Source organism: Pteropus alecto, unplaced genomic scaffold, assembly GCF_000325575.1.
Source record: "Pteropus alecto unplaced genomic scaffold, ASM32557v1 scaffold78, whole genome shotgun sequence".
NCBI lineage: Eukaryota > Metazoa > Chordata > Mammalia > Chiroptera > Pteropodidae > Pteropus > Pteropus alecto.
Window position 1 is genome coordinate 15,507,267 of NW_006443124.1, and position 18,518 is coordinate 15,525,784.

General features: G+C 42.2%; 2 protein-coding genes across 2 annotated transcripts in view; both read right to left on the reverse strand.

The window, feature by feature from the left end:
- Positions 1–5,734, reverse strand: part of BTNL9 (butyrophilin like 9) — a 24,014-nt gene extending 18,280 nt beyond the window's left edge. Inside the window, 1 exon segment of the mRNA XM_015597960.1 lies at positions 5,653–5,734. Coding sequence (XP_015453446.1) covers positions 5,653–5,734 — 82 coding nt within the window.
- A 126-nt stretch (positions 5,735–5,860) lies between these two features.
- LOC102880971 (butyrophilin-like protein 3) lies at positions 5,861–18,115 on the reverse strand. The gene is given in 9 exon segments (XM_015597961.1): positions 5,861–6,114; positions 6,117–6,467; positions 7,044–7,070; positions 7,362–7,388; positions 7,895–7,915; positions 8,558–8,671; positions 10,175–10,450; positions 14,652–14,999; positions 18,067–18,115. Coding segments are annotated over 9 exon segments (1,467 nt in total).
- Between the last annotated feature and the right edge of the window lie 403 nt (positions 18,116–18,518).

The window sequence follows — 18,518 nt, forward strand, 5'->3', positions numbered from 1 at the left end:
CTAACCCATGCTCTTCCTCTAGATCCTGCCCAAAATTCTTTCTTTCAATGTCTTCATGGGTGAACTCCATTTCTCTGTGCAGAAATCTCTTCCTTCTCCCTCTTCAAGTTATCCCAAATAATTTGAACTTGTATAAATGTCTCATAGGGCACATTTACAAATGTTTTTATGTGACTGTATTTTCTTTCCATCTACAATTTTGGCTCCTGGAGCTCAGGGTCCAAGTCTCCTTGGCCCTTAACATATTCTCACAGGCACTAGCAGAGAGTCTTCCTCACAAAGAATGCTAGTCAGTCACATAGGTGGACACAGAAAGGAGGAGACCATTTTCGAGGGAGATGGTTTTTGTTATGCATTGTTCAGGGGCAGAAAGAATGGATTTGCTAATTTCTCACCAACCTTCCCCTCACCCCCAGCCCAAAACATGGCCCCCTGAGCCTTCCTCATTACATAGCTTCCTTTGTTGTTCTCCAAGTGCCTGTGCCTGTCAGCTGGCATGGTGCCCATCATTGAGCTTTTGTCACACAGGTAGTGAAGCGCAGACACTCATCAAGAGACTGCCCTCTGAGCTGCAGGCGCTTGTCTTTAGCTGGGTCCTGGGGATGTAAGGGGCGGGAAGAGCTGTGCACATCCTTCCACTGCCCAACCAGCCTGAAGTCTCCAAGGTCAATTGTCCTTTCCCATCTCAGAAGAACTCGTCTGCCTTAAGGAATTATTCAGCATCCTCTTTTAACATGCACAAGTGGCTGGAACAGGAAATTCAGGCTCTGAGCCTTATGCCATGTAGCATAAGAATTGGTTGTAAAGGCGCCACCAGCTGCATGCAGGCCCTGTGAGAACAGTGCTTACAAGAGTTCTGTCCCTTTGAAGGGGGCAAGTGGAGGGCTTTGGGTTGGTGTTCCTTGATGTTGCTTTTTCAGAGAGACAGTCCAGACTCAGAGTTTGACAGATTGAATTACATAAAGTGGTTGTCATGGGAAAAATAATTAGGCCATTTCTTTTTTTAAAATTTTATTTTATTATTAGTTTCAAGTATACAGTACACTGGTTAGACATTTATATAGTTTATAAAACGATCCCCCTAATTCCTCTTTCCTCTAGCTCTCTACCTAGCCATTACATTACTGCTAACTGCATTCTCTGTGCCGTGCTCCCCATCCCCATGACCATCTATCAACTATTAATTTGTAATTCTTTAACCTTTCACCTCTTTCTCCCAGCCCTCCAACCGCCCCCCCACCCTCTGTCCATCACCAGATTGTCCTCTGAAGTTGTGAATTTGTTTTCGATTAGTTTGTTCTTTGTGTTCCTTAGATTCCTCATATAAGTAAGATCATATGGTATTTATCTTTCTCTGTCTGACTTATTTCACTCAGCATAATAACATCTAGGTCTATCCATGTTGTCGCAAATGGTAGAATTTCATTTTTTAAGTGTAGGCCATTTCTTAAAGATAGTGCTTCACACCCAAGGGCACCAGAACTGTGCTTCCTTCCCCAGTGGGGGGGTGGAATGCACTCTGTCAGCCACACCCTCTCCTGGCTCTTTTGGCAAACAAATAGCACCTTTTTGCTGTTAGGGGGAAACCACTTTAAGAAAAATTATTTAAAATTTCTAAATAAGGCAAAAAGTGGGCAACGTGTGCATTCAATGTCATGTGGGACACTGGCACGACCAAGGATTATTTATTACAGTAGACTTTTTTGAGCACTATTTACTGTTACTTAAAGGTCCCAGGCTTAGTGCACTTGAATATCTAAGGTGTAGATTTTTTTTTCCAGTAGAGTTGCAAATGATTTCTCTTTAATAGAAAAAAATAATCCCAACAGTATGGCGTCTTGCCCTGTAGGACATTAACCACTTTTATATTTATGCCAGAACTCTTATCCCAACCTTGCTACAGTAAGCTGTCTCTAAACTCCCAGGTTTTGAAATCATCTGAAAGTTTTGTTTCAGATGTTTTAAGACACACTTTTTTCTTTTATTTTAGGCAATATTTTCTAGAAATTACATGAAAAACACGGGTACATTTGCAGCAGTTACGGCACCAATCCCATTTTTGGCAGGTTTGTTTCTCACCACTGTTTCTCGTGTTACATGTCTCCTCTACTTTCTCTTTTCTTGGGTTCATTTTGCTTGAAACCTCCTTCAATATTTTATTTCTGTGAATGTCTCCTTTGGTAGTATAATTTCTCTGATTCTCTTCATTTCACGATTCTTAAAAATTTATTAGATGATTGTTCAAAAATGTAGATGTGACCATGGGGGGAAATGAGATCATAAACGAGACACATAGGAAGAGTGGTAAGAGGTAGAGGGTGATCTAGATGAGTTAATTCTGATGCCTCAGAGCAGAGAGTCAATAGACAAGAAGTGGTAAAGTAAACACATAACTTAGACTAAGGAAGTAACTCCAGAAAAACCCAAACCAAAAGCCACGAAGTTCTCAGCTCTGGGATGGGTAGGTGAAACCAATAGTCAGCCCTAAACATGCTTTGATATTAGGTCACAGAAGCTAGAGATATAGGTACAGACTTTAACTAAATGCTTCAATTGCTTTGGTTGACACATAGCTTAAAATCAAAGATTAAGAAAGTATATTAGTCATGTCCTAGAGGCCTGCCCGTAAAGCGAGTTCCAGAAGAAATGTTTAAAAGTAGACTTTGCTTGGGATGATAGAAAAATGTAGCTAGTTAAATAAGCACAAACCAATAATAGCATTGGAGGAGTAATGGTCATAAGATGAATAGCTTTTGCTTTTACACACAAAGATAACCATATTGACACTACCCCACCACCATCTTGCTGAAGCTGGAACGCCAGGATGAAAACAGCTAGTCAGAAGATGAAAATTCACTGCTTACCTAACCACTGACGAATCAGCAAAGGCCCACAACCCGAAACCGTTATGCATGATTTTTGCTTTATAAAAACTCTGGCCTGTAAGCTGTCTGGGAGTTTGGCTTTTGAATAGCAGCTTGCTGTTCTCCTGGCAGTGCCATTCCAAATAAAATAGCTTGTCTTTCTTCACTGCAAAACCCAGCGTCAGTTCTCAACTACTCGCTGCACGTGAGTGGGCTTGAGCTCTCACTCAGGCTACATAGGAAAGGAAAGAAGAAGGGAGGACAATTAAGGGACTGTTGCTCTTACTATAGTGTTTTTTGTCCAGTTTTACTCTTTAAATGTGAGCCTGCATTACTTTGATAAGAAAACATTTTTTTAAAACGCAAAGAGGGTTCCTACCAGATCTGGAATGTGAAATCGGGTTTTCTGTGAGTGACTCAGCTGTTTTTTGGGCCATATAGAGATTAAACCACACAGGAGCTCATAGAATCACTCTCTCTTTCTCTTTCTAACACATACACACACACACACACACTCCCACATGCCTCATGGGGGTGAGTGCTTGTGTACAGGTGCATAGCCAGGCTCCTCCCAGGTTGCCCAGGGAGTTCCCCCAGGAGCTAAATTTCTTCTGTCTGCTTCCTCAGTGTCCAGTGTGCCGACCATTTTGTTTCCAGACAACAATCTGTCCACCCAGCCCACTCCCATCCCTCATGACTGTCTTCTGCTAGTTTCTGGGCTTGTATTTCTTTCTCACTTCAGGACATAGAGGAAACAAGGCATCACTTAGGTCACTCACCAAGTGCTCTGAGACCTTGCTCCTCCTGGCCCCCGGACTCAGCCCAATCTCCCTAACTCATTCTGCTTCCTTAACTTGAGGCTCTTAAGAGATATGCTCCGCTCCCCAGGGACGCTGGGTGGGCCTAACTCCAGACTCAGGCCCTTCAGTACTGCTCCCCACCACTATCCTGAGGTGGGGATGCTCAGAAGGCTGCCATAAGAGATAGGGGCTCGAGAGCCCCCAATAGTCCACCTCTGCAGCGGTGGGAACCCAACACATCCTGGGCCTGGTAACAGCCACTGGGGCCCCCAGTCCTGTCTATGGCAGTTTCGGTTTGCTTTCATCATCTTTATTATGAAAACATATGGCGCTTGGAATTTTGGGGGTACTCATTGTTTCTAATTTGACTATCTCACATCACATTAAAGTGACCTTTTTCACTTCATACAAAATTTCTTGTTCACACTTTTAATTCTCATTTACTTTGACAATGCAGTGGATGGCATCCTGCAGTTTAGGTAAATTGAAAATAATTGTTCTGCTATTTGGAGCTACAGGGATTTTTATAAACCCTCTGTTTCATTATTTGATGTGGGCTAACTAGTTCAATCTTTGAAATTCTGTTAAACATTTCCTTATTTCAACTGCCATACATAATGAACTGCAGCCCAACTCGATCATTTCTTTTTATTAAACTATTTATTTTGAAATAATTGTAGATTCATAAGAAGTTGCAAACATAGTACAGAGTCCTGCATACCTGTCACCCAGCTTGACCATTGGTGACATCTTATATAACTATGGTAAAATAACAAAACTGGAAAACTGACATTGGTACAATACCATTTACTGGACTATAGGCCTAATTCATATTTCATCATTTTTACAGTGTGATTGTGTGTGTAGTTCTGTGCAATTTTATTAAATATGTAGATTCATATATCACCATAATCGAGATATTATTCCATCACCATAAAAGAACTTCCTCAGGCTGCCCCCTTTTAGTTAACCCTCTCTCCCCTTCCCTGACCCCTGGCGACCTGTTCTTTTAAAAAAAATTATTAAAATTGTTGGGGTGACATTGGTTAATAAAATCAAATAGGCTTCAAGTGTACAATTCAATAGTAAGTCCTATATATATTGCATCGTGTGTTCACCACCCAAAGCTAAATTTCCTTCCACCACCAAATATTTGAGCCTCCCTCCCCTTTTCTATCTTCCTCCCCACCTTCCCTGTGGCAGCAACTAATCTGAGTCTCTGTTTGTTTGTCATGTTCGTTTATTATTTTTAGTTTTATATCCCACGTATAAGTGAAATCATATGGTTCTAGTGCCCTGTTTTGGCTACTCTGTTCTCCATCTCTGTAATTTTGTCATTTTGAGATTATGTAATATTGAATCATATAGTATGAAACCTTTTGGGATTGAACTTTTTCACTTAATAGAATGCCCTTAAAATCCATCTAAAGCATTGCATCATCTAGTTTGCTAAAGTGGTGAATTACACTAGTTGATGTTTGATTATTAAGTAAACCCTACCATCCAAAGATAAAGCACACATGGTAGTAGTGTATTATCCTTGACTAAATTGTTAGATTCAATTTGCTAAAACTTTATTTAGAATTTTTGCATCTATGTTTTTGAGGGATATAGGTCTATATATTTTTTAATTTTTGTTTTTTTTCCAAACTTGTAATGTGTCTGGTTGTAGTATCAGAGTGGTGCTGGATTTACAGAAAGAATTGTACAGTATTTCTTCCTCTTTATTCTTTGGGCCAGAAGCAGCAGGTGCTCAATGAATACTCTTTGCGTAATTTGGAGGATGAAAAAATAAACTAACATGGAATATATAAACAGAGTTCAGGCTGGAAAAAAGCGTAATATAGAGAACACATTGTCAGCTGACACCAGGCCATTGACAAGATGCAGCACAGTTCACATTCACTGTCTCTCCTCTTCACTCTAAATCGTGGGGATTCCTGTCCTATTTAACAGATGAGGAGCCCGATAGGTCAATAGGTCGTTACTTGTCAAAGGTCCTTTGGCTGCATAGAGTTGCTGCAAACTAAATGCACTGTCCTTCTTCCCTCCCCTCCTCAGGACAGCCATGACCCCTGACCCCGCACAGAGAGGCCAAACCCTCCTCATTTGGAAGCCATCCTGCTGTCTGCTGCACAAAGCTGGACCCTGAGAGGAAGTTCAGTGTCTGGAGGGAGAGTGTGAGGTGTGATTCCCTCAGGGCATCATCCTGGAGAGGAAGAGTATGGTCACCTGTGGGGAGGGCTCTAGGTTGTCTGTGTCAGAAAGCACTTCTTTCTCTGATTCCTGGGACACTGGGCAAATCACTATGGAAGTCATATTTTCCTCATCATTCACATAATGCTGGATGTAGGGCCTCAGTAACCCTTCAAACTGATGTGTCAGGGTATAAATGAAGGACTGATCATTTACATTGAAGAAGGAGATTGCCCCAACCTCATAGTCTAGCGTGTAGGGGGGGTTCTTGGAGAGAGGATGATTCTATGAGGGTTAAATGTGAAATACTGATTTTCTTTCTCCAGTCCTAACACCCAGTATCCATTTTTGGGAGACAAAGTCACATCTGTCATCTCCATGTTCACGTCATCCCGGCACACTCCCAAGGACCACATTTTATTGCACCCCACGTTCACCTCCCAGTAATGTTTTCCTTCCTGGAATCCCTGAGAAGCCACCACACACTTCTTTAGAAATCTCTTCTCCAAAAAAGTCGCCATTTGGGTAACGTTACTATAGGACACAGCTTTCAGATCAGAAATGTAGACCTGCAGATGAACCATGTCAGAGTCCAGAGTCACCTCCACTGGGGTATGGTGGGAGAGAGAAAGCAAGAGGTACTGAGAAGGGACCTGGGCTGGATGCAGAGGTCACCCCCTCTAACTGTAGACTGGCTCAGGGTGGAATCCATTGCAGTTCCAGAGCCAGAGGCTCCATCAGACACTTCCCCTGGCCCTGCCTCATCTCCATTGTGGCCCTGGAGACTCACCAAAGCCTGGGGATGCCCAACTGTGAGCCCAATAATAGACTTTGTGAGCCCTGGACCATCTCTCCTAACCAGCCTCCTCCTATCCTCGGTCCTAACAAACTTTGCTTCCTTCCCCTGAATCCATCCCCTTGGCCAGTCACTAGTGCCCTCAATACCCTAAAGCTTATCCTGTGATCCTTGCCCTGGCTGACTCATACCAGCCCTTCCTGGTCCTGGGCCAAGAAATGTGTCTGCAGAGAGCTGCCCCTTGGGGTGGATCCAGGCCTCACAGATTTATAATCTGTAGTCCAGCATGCTTGGTTTTCCTGTTTCCCCATATCTGTCACTGGTCAGCTCCCTCTCCCACACCCACCCAAGTCTCTTTCCCACCGTCACCCTCTCAGGCATTGGTACCTGCATGTTTCCGGGCGTCTCTCAGTTCTGAAAACAAGCAGACAGCACAGCAGGGTCAGTGCTCACACAGAAAGCAGGATACAGGAAGACAGGAGACCAAGGATGGTTAACCTTTTTGGGTATCACAGATCCACCAGAGACCTGATGAAGACCATGGGATTCTCTACAAAATGCACCTTCCTCAGAATCTGCAGACAATTTGGGGCCCCCATCACAAGCTTGTCTCTGCAGAGACCCATGGCCTCGGGTTATAAGACTGATAAACTAGGGACTTGTAAGAAAGAGGTAAATAGGGGCGGAGGAGATAGTTTCTCTCACCTGACACTCCATGCTTCTTTCTCCAGTCTGAAAACCGAAAACACAGAAGAGGCTGAAGTCACAGATCAGGGGCCCAGGACAGAGTGTGAAAGGAAAGCTCTATAACACTCTCACCCAGTTTCCTGGTGTTTCCAGGACACGAAGAGCAAAATATCCTGGGCCGATAGAAGCCTGGAATGCTTGGCTCAAAGTCCCAAGCCAGGTGGGAGGTTGAGGGAAATGCTATACAAGACATTCTGGGTCCACACCTCTCAGAAAGCTCATGAAGTCTACGGTTCCTCTCCCCAAAGAATGTACCAATGGGCAAAGTTGGCAGACAATTTCAGAATCCCAATGCCCATCTTAAACCCCCTACATGTCTGAGGATCTGTTCACTAGTCAATGGATGAGGAGGGTGAATAGCTACCCTTGTTGGCCTGCCCACGCTTCCCACTCAATCCGGAGCTGAGACAGCACACAGATGCCTCAAACTGTGGAACAGGAGGGACTCAGGAGAACTGTGGGGAAGGCTCAGAACATGATATGACACTTACCCAATTCTGCCCTGGTTTTTCCTGAAACAAATAGAAAATCCGGTTGTGGACATAGGAGTGTTTAAGGTACAAACACAGCCCTGGCTCATTGCTAAGGAGGAGAAACTGTGGGCAAAGGATGGGGGCTCCCCCAGGACTCTCCTTTTGTGCCCCCACCCCCACCGAACCCCCTCTCTACTATCTGGGGTAAGACAAGATATCAGGAAAGTTTGTGCTGAAGGGAGGGGCTGATATCTGGGATCCTGTGGAGGTTAAGATGGAAGTTATCAAGGAGATAGAGGATGGGAGGGGAGGAGAGATTATGACATGGGTTGTCAAAGGGGTTGTGTCATCCCCCAAAAAAATAAAATCAAAAATTTTTTTACTTAAGTTTTGGCGCTGTTCTTAGGAATTTATTTTGTATGCAGGTACTGAAAATCATGCTTCTCCTAATTCTTGGCCATTATTGAAGTAGGAAAAGCTTAGTGGAGGCTGGTGTTCCTCAAGTAATCTATATCAGGCAGCATGGAGAGGATGAGAGCTATGGTCCCTGTGGCCCAGGTGATGGGCTCCTAGAGCCCATGGCTCTGAGAATAGACCCAGGAGTTGTGTGGGAGCATCCCTGGTTCTGGCCCCATTGAAAACCGAATGTGCCGGAAGCCCATCCTTCACCTTCTCACTCACTTTTGGATATTGAGTAAAATATCACTTCCCCTGCGATTCCAACACACAGGACACAGCTGAGTATTCCCAGTAAAATGGAAGCCAAGCGATAGGATGAGAACTGGAAAAAAGTCTCTGAAAAACAATTCATGGATCCTTAATGATTACTGAAAGGTGAATGCAATTTGATTCTCATTTAAGGATTCCTCTTAAATCCCAAGATGAAAAGGATTTTATTTTTATGTATAAAATGATGTAGAGGTTTGATTTCATTTCCTTCTAAATGGATAACAACTATGCCAGCATTGTTTAATGGACCTTCCCTTGCACACTGTTACATGTAATGTCACCTCAGTCTACATCAAGTTTCTATTCAGGCTTAGGTTGTTTCCTGGCTCTCTTCTGTGTCATTGTCCACTTGTATATCTCTCCCAAAACTTTGACTGGCTTTATCATCACAATTCTGAGATGTGTCTCGATATATGTTAGACTAAATTTCTCAGTTTCATCTTATTTTGCTGTGTTTTGGCAATTTGTGGCCATTTGCTCAACCACATAAATTTGGAATTAACTTACCTAGTTCAAAGAAAACTCTTTTGAGATTTTTCAATAAAACTATAGATTCTATAGATCAATTTTGGGAGAACTGATCTTTAAAATATTGCATCACCTTATCTGAGAAGTATTACATCTCTCTTCTTCTTTTAGTCTTCTTTAGTGTCTTTAAATAAAGTTTTATATGATCTTCAATAAGAGTTTGCAAGCATTTTGTTGGACTTTTAATTAATGTATTTTTTGGTTGTCATTATAGATGGCACGTTTATTTTTCTCTTGTCTGGTTTACAAAAAAATTGAAATAAATTTTTATTAATCTCCTATGAACATGATGGATTCATTTATGAATTGAAAAAAAATTAGCTTTATATTCTTCTGAATTTTTATTGTATATCATCATATACCCTGTGAACAATGGCCATTCTGTTTCTTCCTTTTCATACCATCTCTAATAATTTTTGTTTCTTAAAAACTTTTTTTTCTTTCTTTCTCTTGACATTGATATATCTGTTATGATTCTCTTTTTGGTATTATTTGTCTGGTATGCTTTATCTACTTTTTAATTTTTAATAAATACGTGTCATTATTTCTTATGAAAAAGCAACAGTCAAGTTTGAAAAATACAGTCTGATATTCTTTGCTTTCATTGGTTAATTAAATCTTTTGATATCAAGGCCTTTTACATATTTGAGTTTACATAAGTCATCCTATTATTTTTAAATCTTTCCCCAAATTATTAATAGTATAATGATTTAATGGTTTCTAAAATATAAGTGAACTTTATTTTCTTGTTCCTCAAGTTAGCTTTCTTAAATTTTATGTGTTGATTTTGGAGGGTGCACCTTGAAGATGATCATGTGATGAAAAAAATATTTGATTCTACACCTCTGCAATTGTAAACAATTCTGTTTCCACCTAATCAAATTTTATAATATTATTTTTATGCCTCACAGACCTTTGACTTTCCAAACAAATCATTAAACCTGAACAGTACTACACAACAACCCTGAGACAGAGGCTCTTAGTCTCCTTCTGGGCTACACAAACATGCACCCCTACCCTGTCCCCCTCCTCCCCACTCACCTCTTATCCATACCCTGGATTCCACGTCTTGGCTCTGGTCAGGGTACTGGATGGAACATGATATGCTCCCAGCATTTTCTTGGACTATAAGGGAGGTCTCCACATCAAACAAGCCATGTCTGTCTGCATTCACCTTTGAGTCAGAGGGCAAGTCATGTCCTTGTGGATCTTTCCACTTCACTATGGGCTGGGGGAACCAGCCTGAGGACTTGCAGAGTAGCTGGATGCCTTTACCAACATATCCCATAATAGAAACCAGGGGTCCTGAACCCAGGCCTGAAGAGAAAAAAGGGAAAGAATGGAAGCAAAAGCCATAGTTCAAGGCCACAGTTAGTCTGATGCAGGTTTATCAAACCCATAGACATAACACCCCACCCTCATCACTGTTTCTCTCTTACATGAACAAAGACTTATAACACCACTGTAAGCTCTTCCATGGTCTTTATTCAGTCAACATGCATTTAACAACTACTTATACATGGATATTCCTAAGCATTAAATATGATGAAGGAAATAAGATAGAGTTCATTCTAATGAGGTACTTACTGACTTAAAACAGAGACAATTATAAACAAATACACTTCATTGTGAACTATGCAGATAGGAAGCATGGTCAAGTTAGCATTGAGGAGAATGTGATTGTCCTGGGAAGTTATGGCTTCCTGGATGTGACAATTGAAACCTGGTGTGTCAGATGAATAGACAGTTTTATTATGAACAAAGAGAAGCATGATAGGCAGAGGGGAAAGTACATACCTTGGCATGAAGAGTGGAATGCGATAGTATGCTCAAGGACCTACGAGCATTTGGCATGTCAAGATTGTGATACACAAGAGGGGATAGGAGTGATGTCTGGGGGAGGGGCAGTGGTAAGACGTGGAGTGAGTGTACTGACCTAAAGAGTGTGAGCCATTGTCCTGCAGGCACTGTAGGCACTATGGGGCTGTTGGCTGGCTTCCAGCAGGCAGGTAAGAGTTATGACCAGGCATGAGTCTCAGAGAGACCCCTGGGCAGCAGCATGAAAGAGGGGTCCCTGGGAATCCTCAGAAGAAAGCAGCTAGCGAGAGTCACTCAGGTGAGAGATGAGAAGGTCTAGAAAAGCACACTGTGAGAAGGGGAGAAACAGATGCAGGGAGATTGATTTCACAGAACTAACAAGAGGATGAGGAAGGGTTTAGCCTGACTTCCAGACTTGTGACTTGAGAGACCATGGAGAGTACCCCATTCAGGGGTAAACTCTGTTTGATGATTTGTTATTGTCATCTCCCCAACCCAAACAGAACTTACCCCTATGTGCTGTTCTCTTTCATTCTCCAGGGTCTGGACCAAATAAAAGGAGCCAAATAATGTTTGTTGAGTGAATAAATTAGAGAAGGAATTATGGTGCAAACACCAAGGAAGGGGATTTAGTCTAATCTCCTCCTACTCTCCGCTCTATGTAAAACTATAAACCCTGGAAATAACACAAGAGGCAACCATAGAAGAACTTTGAGAGGTGGAAAGAGGGAGGTGGACTGACTAGGTACCCAGAACTGGAGGATGAACGCAGAACAGCCAGATATCTTATGATTCTCATCCTTCACTTTGAGACTGTTTTTTCTCTTTGCAGCTGACATGGGTCCCCTAAAGGCAACATATAGTTGGGTCTTGTTTTTTAATCCATCCCACTATTCTGTGCTTTTTGATTGGTGAGTTCAGTCCATTTACATTTAGGGTAGTTATTGATATATGAGGACTTACTACAGCCATTTTATCTTTTGTTTTCTGGTTATCTGTATCTCTATTGTTTCTTTTTCCCTGTCTGCTCTTTTAGTTTGGTGGCTTTCTATGTTTTGTTCTCCATTTTCTCTTGATTTATGTTATGCGTCTCAGTTCTAGATTTTTGTTTTGTGGTTTCCATTAGGTTTATGTAAAAAAACAATATTTCAGACATATAATAGTCCTTTTTCTTCTGTTTGCATCTTATCTTCATCCACCTGTGCAAATTCAATCCTTTTACTCCTTCTCTTTTATGTTTCTGTTGTCACAAATTATTCCTTTTAAATTGCAAAAGTTATAGTCTTTTTTAAATGCTTCTCCCCCTATTTAACCCTTATGTTACAACTAAGTGTTTAATACCTCATTCTGAAATAGAGTTGCAATTTCCTGTTTCTGTCTGTTTGTTTGTCATCTTAATCAAAGGTTTTTAGACTTTTGTCTTATACTTTGGGTAAAATAAGTCTTTTCAATGTTTCTTGTAATGTAGGTCTTGTGATGGTAAATTCCTTCAGCTTTTGTTTTTCTAGGAAGGCCTTTATTTCTCCTTCATATCTAAGGGATAACTTTGCTGAATATATTATTCTTTGTTGGTGATTTCTCTCTTTCAATAATTTGAATATTTGGTACTACTCTCTCCTAGCTTGCAGGGTTTCTGTTTAAAAATTCAATGATAACCTAATGAAATTTCTTTTATAGGTTACTGTCTTCTTTTCTCTGGCTGCCTTGAGAATTCTTTGTCTTTTCTCTGGCTGCCTTGAGAATTCTTTGTCTTTTACTTTTACTTTGTCTTTTAATTCTTTGTCTTTACTTTTTAATACAATGTGCCTTGGAAGAGGCCTTTTGGGAATGAAATAATTATATGTTCTGTTAACTTTTTGATTTTGAGAATCCAGCCCTTTCCACAGATCTGGGACGATCTCATCAATTATTTGTTTGAATAGGCTCTCTGTTCCTTTCTCCTTCTCTTCTTCTTCTAGTGTACATATTATTCTTATGTTGCCCTTTTTAATAGAGTCAGATAGTTCTCTTAGAGTTCTTTCATTCTTAAAAAACATTCAGTTCTCTCTCTTATTCCCCTTGAGTCATTTCTAGATCTCTACCTTTAAGCTTACTAGTTCTCTCTTCTATCTGGTCTGTTCTGCTTCCAATGCCCTCTAGTGCATTCTCTATCTCATTTATTGAGTTCTTCAGCTCCAGAATTTCTGTTTGGTTCTTTTTTATAGTTTCAGTCTCTTTGGTAAAGTACTCCTTTTGTTTGTTAATTTAACTCCTGAGCTCATTGAGGTGCCTGAGCTTTCTTATATCTTGTTGAGTTTTTTCATAATTGCAGTTTTGAATTCTCTCTTAAATCACAGTCTTCAATGTCTTTGAGCTTGGTTTCCGGAGACTTTTCATTTATTTTCTGAGCTACCTCTTTGCCTTGGTTATCCATGGTACCTGAAGGATAGTTTCTCTGCCTGGGCAGGGAAATCATGAGGGTTTTTTTTTTTTTAATTTTTTTTTTTTTAAGTACTGTTTTGCTCAGTACTTTAAAAAGTACTGTTTTAACAATTCAGTAGGCTGCTAAGTAGAGGTGTTTTTTGTTGTTCTCCAATAGATGGGGAAATAGCACAAGTTTTTGTTTTCTCCTGCTTGCACTATTGACACCACTGGGATCTCAGTGGGGTGGGCCTCCCTCTTTTGGAAAATGCCCTGTATTCCCTGAGGGGTTTGCCATCCCCTCGGTGTCCAGGTTGCCTTGGTCTCAGAGCACCACCTCTGTGGTGAAATGTGATGGGTGATAACTTTCCCGGCCTGCATGCTCCTAATGCTGCCTCCTTATAACCAGAGGTTGTCAGCCAAGCTGTGCTACTTAAGGCATCTCCACTGACTCTACCGGGTTCTGCCTCTACCAGTTTTCACCACTAGTGGTAGAGTTGGGGTTACAGAGTAGGTGAGGGAAAGGGAGATTGCAAGTATGTGGCTTTGTCTTCTTGTTAATAATGGTCAGAGCTAATCCACAGCCGCCACATCTCTGTGTCACATCTCTGCTCTTGTTGTCAGGTTGAGCCCACATGAGTGCTGGCTACTCGGGCCAGAATGTTGCTTCTGCACCTCCTGTTCTCTGGGATGCTGTGTGAGGACTGAAGCCTGGTTCTGCCAGCACTACTTCATCATTTGGGGCCACAGCAGTTGTCTAACTGCATCTGGGCCTCCATCTTTCTTTCCCCCTTTCCACCTCCCCTCCTTATTTCCATAGGCCAGAGGTCCTGATGCATAGATTGCTCAGATGTGTTTGTATTTTGAGCCGAGGATCCTTTGTTGAATAATAGTTGTCTGACTTGTTGTAACTTTAAGGAGAGAAAGTAAGAAGTCTTCTCACTCTGCCATGATGCATAAGTCACCCCCTACAATATTCTTGAAATAAAAGAATTATAGAGACAGAGAACAGGTGCACAATTTTCAGGGGTTAGGGAGGTTGGAGGGTGAGGAGGATGGCTCTGACTACAAAGAGATAGCAGAAGAAGATCTTAACAGTGATGAGATAGATCTATAACCCAATGTGCTGGTGGTTACATAAATCTACATGCATAAAAATGACAGAGAACTATGTGCACGAGACAGAAATGACATGAAAAAAAATTTTTAAGACTCCTCATTCAACAACATGTTCATAAAGTCCCAGATGGTTCTATGAGACAACTAAGTAGTTATGTATTCTCTGAAATAAGCAACTGACCTGAAACCTGCAGCTCCCAAGTGGCTTCCTGGTCATTAGTCTGAGAGCTGAACCAGCATCCATAGAGACCAGTGTCTGAGAAAGTGACCTTCTCCAGCCTCAGGGAGACATGCCCCTCCGCTATGAAGTCCGTCACCAACTCAGTTCTCCCTCGATAGGCTGGCATCTGCACATCGTGCTGGTCTTTCCCTTCTCTGTAGAGGTGCATCACAGCATAGAATTGATCTCTGAAGAACCGTACCTCCATGGCCTCTGCACTTGTCTTAGGAGAGAGGAAGCAGGAGAACACTGCGTCCTCCCCCACCACGACCTGGACGGGCTTGTCTGGTCCAATCACCTGCCACTGGCCTGTGGAAGGGAGCACATCGTTAACATAAACCCAGTGACTTGCACCTGTACAGTCCTTACACTTGGCACAGCACTTCCACACCCGTCACCTCATTCTGTTTTCAAGAACATCCTGACAGATGTAAGTTATTGATAATCCAATTTCCAAAATGAGAAAACAGTGTCTCCGAGACACTCAGTAAGTTAGTCAGGGGCATGAGAGGCATTTTCTAAATGCAGATCCTCTGACTGGAAGAGAATCTATACCCACGTTCTCTCCTCTTTGCCCACCTGCTTCACGACAAACTCACAACAGTCCCTTTCCATCTTCTTCGCTAAAAGCTGAAGACGACTCGTTTTCCAGGAGGGGAGTACGTAACAAAACGTTATCCAGTTTGGGGCAGTTTGTTTCTTTGAGCACACGGTTATGTTTTGTAAATGTTTTGTGAATACAATAATGACCTTGTCCATAGGTTAAACCTTTGTTTGTGCTTCCTTATTTTCTTCATCTACTAGTTCTGCCAAATTCTGAGAGACATGCTAAGACACTGTGACGAAGAGATCTTGCAGTTTTTATTTCAGAGATTTGCTCACTAGTGAATTTATGCTGCGACCATCCTTTCTAAGGAGTGTACTTTCACGTTTGTGTAATAATTTCTTTTCTCCACTTTATAATGTTGGCCTGAATGGGGCTCCATCCAGTGCTTTGTTGGTAGGTGTTACCTTTAGTTGGTTTGTATTTTCTGGATACAGCTTTGTCCTCATCTTTATTTTGAAAATTTTTTCATCATCTTGTTTGAAATGTGACATGTATGTGTTTTCTGCAAGTCTCCCCTGCATGACTCTCAGCTCTGTGGGGACAAGGCCTGTCCGTTTTGCTCAGCACAGCACTCCCGAGCCCAGCATAGTGCGTGGCAGAGATTGAGCTCCACAAACAGCAGTTACATTAAGAATGGTGAGCACTTTTTCTTTTTTTTTGCTCATTTGCTAATAATCATGTCAGTAATTTTCCTGATGTGAATAACATTGATCATTTGTAATGATTAGATTTCTTCTTCACAGAGCTCACAAACTATGGAGGCTCACTCGCATTATCTTCCATAAATACACCTCTTGATTGAGAATGTTGTTTGGTTAATTCACACATATGTACTTCTAATATCTGCACAGACACATGGGAGGTGTGAATATATATGTATCAGAGAAAAGTGAGTCACAGTGTAAATTTTCAAATATGTGAATATATTTATTTTAGCACAATTATTTCTCGGTTTCAAAATGTTTTACGCATTTTCTGAAATGTATTTCACTCATGCATTTTGAAGGACAGTCTTATAAAATAAAATGTGACTTTGCAGCAGGATCTCTGTCCAGCCACTGACCTGGGTTTCTGCCCCTCACCCCACCTCCTACAGTTGGATAGACATGTACCTCCTGCAGACAGCCCCACCTAGGAGCCTGGCCTCTGCTTCCCTGTGAAGGGCTTTCTCTGTCCTTTGGAACCTGCTCAGTCTGGTGCAGGGCAGCCTAGAAGTGCCGACAATTTAATACTAGCAGAGGTTACATGTCACCAGTGGGGGCAGGAGGCAGTGGATATTGGAATGATTCTGAGCTGCCATCAGTTTGGCTCCTCAGAAGCTGTTTTCCATGTCAGTAACCTGCTCATTAGCACATCTTTCTTGAGTTTTCCTCCCTTCCAGCTTCGCTTTGTCCACTCCTTCACTCTCGTTCCCAGAATCACCTCCTAAACAACCTACCTGCACACAGACTATTGTTCCTGGTCTGCTTTAGGAGCCCTGCTTATGTCAGCTGGGCTGCTGGTGGTGGTGCTGCCTTCAGGGCTGTGGGGGGCACTTGAGCTGAGGGAAACGTTTTCTAGAGTGTCTGTTTTCCTGGCCAGGCCTCGCTGCTGTCATTATCCTTGCCTATAGAAGCTCCTCCCACCCTTTTCTCTTCCTTCCCCCAGGGACTAGTGAGAAAAAAACTGTCTAATGTTGAACACAGACTTTGTAGTAATGGAGCGATGTGCTGCATCGCACGTACTTGGTTGAACTCATGTGACCCTTACAGCAGCCCCATCAGGGTGTGATGCCATCTCCTGTCCCTATGAGCATGCTGATACTTGGAGGAGTCATGAGCCACAGTTCAGAAGCAGAATAAGTAATGATTTAAAAATAAAGTCTTTCTGCCTCTAAGGTCATTTCCATGACACCCTGCTATCTGTCCAGGAAACAGAATAGTCCAAGAAACTTGTCAAAAAGTAGATGAGAATGAACTTCAGTGAGAGGCTGTCCTGTGAACAACATATGAATTTTGCAGTGGAAACATGGAGCATGATTTGATTCCCTATTTCTCTCTTTTTTCCCATGATCCATAGAATGGACATAGGTAGATGAGCAGCAGAATGAACCCATGCAGACCTTGTAAGGCTGGACACTGACTGTCCAGAGACAGAGGTCTACTCCAGGTTCTAGCTCCTCTCTGTACTTTGTTCACTTACTCAACTTCCTACACACCAGCCTTTATGTTGATAGTAAATAGAATAAGAAAGAAAAATGGGCTTCTCAGGTGGTGCCAGGTTACAACTTATTTCTCACTTTAAGATCTGGACATCTCCCCCCATCCTAAGGTCACATACCATAGGTGTTTCCTACTCAGCATGTTCACACCTGGATCATTATCTTTTTCTCAAATGTTCTAAACAATGTCTTCTTATATCTGGGCACCCATGTCAGAAAACTGATGCTCGACTGGAGACCTCCCTGCCTAAACTCCACAGCCTATCTGGAACGAATATTTAATTTATTCACCTTAACATCACGTCCCCACTACAGGGGTCCCTCTTCTGTACACTTTACTATTATTTCTGGGCTATTATCACAGTTTCCACAGTGTCTGAGTCCTTCACGCTGCCTCCTGCTTCCCACAGCCTCAGGCATTGATAGATGTCAGCCTGGGGCAGGAGAAGTGGGAGAAAGCAAACAAGAAAGATGTTCCCACCCCCACTGTACTGCAATCATGTAGCTCAAAAAGTCAAAGTGTTGACCAACAACGAGAAGAGAGAGAGAGTCCAGCCTGGAAGGCTTACCTGAGCCCAGCCTAAGGAGACTGAGAACCAAAGTGAGCACAAGGGCCATGCAGTGTGTCCTGAGAGTCGACCTCAGTTTACGGAAACAGACGACAGCAGGGACGGGCAGGTGGGTTAATCAGAGAGAAGAGGAATCCGCCCAGCTTTCTGAGGTGAGGAGCCATGAAAAGTCATAGCTCGAGCTGATGGAGAACCGCACCATTCTTCTTAGAGTCACCAGGCAGAGACATGGCTGATGTGTTAGCAGAGAGAGGACTCTGGACTTTGAATCACTGCATTTATTGTCAGGCTATAAATATCTATCTCAGACCAAGGAAGCAGTGATAAAAAAGGTGGGGCAAGGCACCCTGGGAGGGGGGTTTGTCTTCGGTCAAAACTATGCCCTGGTGGGTGGCATGGGAATGTCAGATACAGGGATATTTCAAAGTCCAACCTGGCAGGTAGAACTGTAT